We start from the raw sequence: 5,182 nt of genomic DNA on the forward strand, positions 1-5,182 counted from the left end.
TCCGTGTGTTGTGCATGGGACTTTTTATAGTGACTTTTTCTTTGGCCGAATTGTTTTTTTTTTGTTAAAATGTGCAATGTGTACCGTTTTTAAAGCCTTTTGTTTTACCGTAACCCTTTTACTTTACCATACACTTTACTTGCCCCAGCATGTGAATACTTTTTGTCTTATGCAACAACAGCAACAACAACAACAGTGACAATAAGGGCATCCGCAATGTTGTGATGCCAAATTTGTGATGTGTTCAAAACTTTGGCATCAATGTCAAATAGCCCATTTCTCCACAGTGTACATGTTTCTCATATTGTGTACACCGTGCGCAAAGATTTAGTGGTTTAAAAAATTCGTCTAGATACATCCTCTTTTGTTCATTTTGATGACAAGTATTTCCGGACGGAGGGAGCAGTATTTTATTGCCTTGGGAAGTTTGGCATTGAAGCACGAAGAAGCTTCGGTTCCCATTGATTTCGCTATGTCACTAATCTCCACAACGTGTAATGGGGCTGCCAAAAGCTGAAGCTCAATCTGGCACACATTGTGGGTGCCCTAACAACGACAATAGCCCAGGTGTGCTGGAGAGGGCCCGGCAAGACAAAACAGTGTCGAAACAAAAAACAAAGACAACAAAAACAAGTGGGGACAACGAACGCCAAACTTGCACTGCGGTCACAAGGAGTGGAGATCCATCCAGCGGCTGGAGCAGGATCTGAACCCGTCCCGCGGCTACCTACAACCGCGCGCCACCACTACGCCGTAGCCACCGCCTAGAACCACGCGCCACGCAACGTCCAGGCAGCCCCTCCCAGAAATAGCCACCTCCGGCAGCTACATAACACCGCCCCGACGCCTCTCCCCACGCCACATCCACAGCGACCCAAGCCTCAGAGATCACCACACACAGCAGCAGCACCACCGCCACCGCCACCGCCACCACCAGGAAGCGCAGTAGTCGACGCAGCTGAGCCATGGCCCGCCGCACGGCCCTCATCCTCGCCGCGCTCCTCCTCGTCGCACTGGCCGTCGCGCCGTTGGCCAATGCCAAGAAGGCCGCCAAGGAGGAGAAGTCCTCCGACGCCCCCTCGGCCGACGCGCCGGCCGCCGACTCGCCCGCGGAGGGGCCCTCCGACGGACCGGCGGCTGCCCCCGGGCCCGAGGGCATCGCCGGCCTCTCGCCCGACAACGACGACAACGACGACAAGTGAACCCGAGTGCATGCCCTTCTGGAAGGATCCGCTCCATGCTGACCAGATCGTCCGCATGGATTTTAGTTTCGAGACAATAATAATAATAATACTGCTACGTGTAGGCCTGTTGCCCTGCTAGGAGGATGCCGTCGTAATTCAAATTTTGGTTTTTCCGTCTTTTCAAGTGTTATTATGAGCCGTGTTCCTTAATTCGTGTTATTTGTAATAACAGCATTTACTGAGTCAAATATTTCTGTGTTACCATATATATGGCTCCCTCCAGTTTGCAAATCATTTTTAAGTAATATGCCCTAATTGAACGCAACAATAATTCGGTGAAAATGCTATCTAGTGAACATTTGTCAGAAGCCCAATCCTGACGAACGCCCAATCTAAATGATGGCGGCAGGTTCCTGCACAAAACTGCCGTTAATTAAACAAACTGCATTGGAAGTTTTGCGAAAATGCCACTCCTCCTACCAAGACTGCTAGCCACGCCTTTCACAAATGCCATGCTGGCTGGAAATGGCTCTTGGCTATTGCGGTCCTAATTTAGGGTGTTTCACCATAGACAAATAGCCGTCGAAACAACTTCTAGCAAATCCAAGAAAGAAAGAAAAGGATTACTACACGTGAAAGAAATTACACTCCATAATCCCATATATAGACGTACAAAATCTTAAAATCACACTTGGAACATGTGTTCCAAGTCATAAAAAAAACACGAGACATATAAAATTAGAGACAGTTCCACCATAACCATACTACACATCCTTTTTTATTCAAAAAATCTGCATATGTATTTCGGGGGATCATAATTCTGTAAAAAAGTGTACTAAAGGCTTGTGTAGGTATTTAATTTGGGGGATAGTTGATGGTTATTTTGGAGTATGTTCGTTGTTTGATTTGTAGCATTTTTGGCCCACTCTAATTGTTCGCCACGGATGCGCTTCCCTATGGCAGATTTTATCCCTGAGGGCTTTGTTATACTCAGCGTAATTTGTGCTTGAATAGAATATATGACACCACTGGCATCTTTTCTTGGTCGAAAGAAAAAGGCATGATATTCTAATCTTATATTCTAGGCTCCAATGTATTATTCACATATATGGGCTTTAAGTATAATCCACTTTAATCTTGAAATTCCAGATGATAAACCCCACATACACGTGGTAGTTTTTCTTTTTACGATTTTATATAATGGGTCCATGAATACAGTACTCCCTCTGTAAACTAATATAAGAGCGTTTAGATCACTTTCTGTGATCTAAACGCTCTTATATTAGTTTACAGAGGGAATACTTACAAAGAGAATTCCATATAAATTCATGTACCACATATGTCTTTTGGTGCTTCTTTCTATGTCTCTTGATGTTCTTGTTTCCCTTTTAGAAGCCTCACTAAGACAATTTGTTGTAATTCCGATTTTCATCGTACTTCTTTAGTATTATATTTGGATACATGTCACGGTTTTGATTGATACCGACCTCCCAGTAAGATGAAGTTATCCTTATTGCAACAATCAAGTTACAAGTTTTTCTTACTTAATACTAGATGATATGAGTAGGATTTTATATTACTAATATATGAACTAAAATTTAAAATACATATGAATCGCTATATGTAATCATTGATTTGAGTCTTTTCCCATGCATATTTACATGTTGAGGTGGACATTTCTCATTACATGTTCAAGTCGCATGTGTGCATGGTGAGAAAAATAGGTTAGTAGAGGCTAGATATTAGATATAAAATAAAATAACAGTATAAGAACTAAAATTATAGTACATATGATTTAGTATATACAACTATTTAGCAAAATCTTTTTCCATGCATATTTGCATGTTGTGGTGAGTATTTTTCATGCATGTTGGCATGCTCATATAGCATGTGTACCATGTTGAGGAAAATAAGTTAGTGGAGGCTAATTATTTAGATATAGAAGATAACTACTTGGGGTGGATTAACTAACTTCTTGCCACCTAATAAACATGTCATTCTTAAACCGGATGAGCTTAAAGTCGGGCGCAACTCTATGTGCATTTGTAGATCGAGAAATGCCCAAATACTACTTAGTTGCACAGTTCTACGACTAAGCGTGCTTGGTTCACCGAGTATTTCTGAATGAGACAGGGATAGCCATCTTGTGGTCGATCATGTTTGGTTCAGAGCACAATGGAGATGAGAGCAACCAAGATTTCGGATATGTTCCCTCGGAAACTGGCACTCATCTAGCAAAATCTGCGGGGTAAGGGCACCACTCTTCATAGTTTATAAAACATATGATTATCCAATTTCCGTGAGATAAAGATATAAACAATTAGAATTATCAATTCCTAATTGTGAGTTTCTCGGTCCGAGTTAAAAGCAATGGATGAGGGGTACGGAGCGAGATGATGCCCATAATAATCGAGCAATGGTACATCTACGGACTCATATTTACATAAAGACTTTACGGGTTGAGATGGCTGGCTTGAAAATCAGAGGATCAAACAGTGAAAATCAGTAGAGATTAGCGGGGGAGAGGACATGTATGCTCGTAGTGCCCTAACATTCTGCACAACCACAATTAAAGAAGTAAGGGCCTCTTTGATTCATAAAATTTTCAAAACGCAGGAATAGGAAAAACGTGGGATTAGAATGGCATATCATCTTGAATCCTACAGGATTGAATGAGTGTTTAATTGTACATAGGAGAAACGTAGGATTCTTTTAAAGAGGTTTGAGTGGATGAAAAAATTCCTATAAAATCTAGTGCAAATGAATCTCATAAAAATATTCCTATGGTTTACAATCCTACGAATCAAACAACCTACATAAGAAAAATTCTTAAGGATTTAAATCCTTCAAAATTTCTGTGAGAATCCTTTGATTCAAAGAAGCCCTAAACATGCATGCTACCCAGCACAAGAGGCTCGGAATGTCCAAGAAATGGTCAAGACATTAGCATGCAAGAAGAACAGCACCAGGGCACATGTCCACGGGATCACCAGCCAATGCCAAGCATGCAAGCCCCTCCCTGGCGCGCGGCCACCCGCCATCACCAAGGCCGCGCTCCGCGGCGGACCTTGGCCTTCCCTTCCCGCCCTTGCTCATATATATACGCCCGCCCACGCTCCAGCACGGTGCACCGTCCTCTCCCGCCCCGCACTGCCAGCAACTCGAGCACTCGACTACCGCACGCCCTGGCCATGTCTCGCGCGCTCGCCCTCGCGGCCCTCCTGCTGCTCGCCGCCCTCGCCGCGGCGCCGCTCGCCGCCGCGGACAGCAGCCCGGAGTCCATCCCCTTCGCCAAGGAGGTCGCCGGCGGGGCCGAGGCGGCCAAGAGCGCCGGCACCCAGGCCGCCTCGGCGGTCGCCGGGGGCGCTACCCCGCCCGTGGACCCCGACCCGACCAGCGGCATCAAGGCCGACCCCGCGCCCGCCAGGCGCTGAACCGTGGGCCGATCTTCGTTCGATCACTTCCTTTTCTTCCAAGATGATGAGTTTGTGATCCGTGCGCGCTAGTGTCGCGCATGCGTGTCGGTTAATAATTTTAGTGCTGCGCTTTTTAGTTGATTGATCTTTTCCATCGGTGATTTTGTAAGTGTGGATGTGCCACGCAGACCTGACCGGCATTTCCCGGTCGGGTGCTTGCGTTCTTCTGACGTGAAATAAAACTGGATTCAGAAGGAAAACTTGTCGTTTCATTCGACGTCTCAGATCGATCTTTTGGCGTTTTATACTTACATTTCAGACCGATGTGTACAATGGTCCATTGATATAAGACCAATTCTAGCAAAGTTGTCATAATCACAGCCTTTATAATGCATATATACAATCTGTTTCACAATGAGTTGGAGGTTGCGGAGTCTACGCGAATATAGAGCCGGCGTAATGCAACATCCATATATTTTTCTTTGTTTTAGCTTTCTACACTATTGCAATAATTCAGGTCAAACAGTGCAATAATTCAACAAATATTATTATTAACAAACACTGATAGGAAATACAACAAAG

At 44.6% G+C, this 5,182-nt stretch overlaps 2 protein-coding genes across 2 annotated transcripts; both read left to right on the forward strand.

The window, feature by feature from the left end:
* The first annotated feature begins 875 nt into the window (after positions 1–875).
* On the forward strand, positions 876–1,452 carry LOC119297478 (outer membrane protein H.8-like). The gene has a single exon (XM_037575255.1). The coding sequence runs from the start codon at positions 966–968 to the stop codon at positions 1,200–1,202; it is 237 nt and encodes a 78-aa protein (XP_037431152.1). The 5' UTR covers positions 876–965; the 3' UTR covers positions 1,203–1,452.
* A 2,884-nt stretch (positions 1,453–4,336) lies between these two features.
* Positions 4,337–4,970, forward strand: LOC119297479. Its single transcript, XM_037575256.1, has one exon. It carries the CDS (start codon positions 4,376–4,378, stop codon positions 4,616–4,618), a length of 243 nt encoding a protein of 80 aa, XP_037431153.1. The 5' UTR covers positions 4,337–4,375; the 3' UTR covers positions 4,619–4,970.
* The last annotated feature ends 212 nt before the right edge of the window (positions 4,971–5,182 follow it).

Source organism: Triticum dicoccoides, chromosome 5A (assembly GCF_002162155.2).
Source record: "Triticum dicoccoides isolate Atlit2015 ecotype Zavitan chromosome 5A, WEW_v2.0, whole genome shotgun sequence".
In the NCBI taxonomy this organism is placed as follows: domain Eukaryota; kingdom Viridiplantae; phylum Streptophyta; class Magnoliopsida; order Poales; family Poaceae; genus Triticum; species Triticum dicoccoides.

What these genes read in the sequence shown, in the direction of transcription:
- LOC119297478 (XM_037575255.1), top strand. Translation starts at nt 966, where the DNA reads ATGGCCCGCCGCACGGCCCTCATCCTCGCCGCGCTCCTCCTCGTCGCA.
- LOC119297479 (XM_037575256.1), top strand. Translation starts at nt 4,376, where the DNA reads ATGTCTCGCGCGCTCGCCCTCGCGGCCCTCCTGCTGCTCGCCGCCCTC.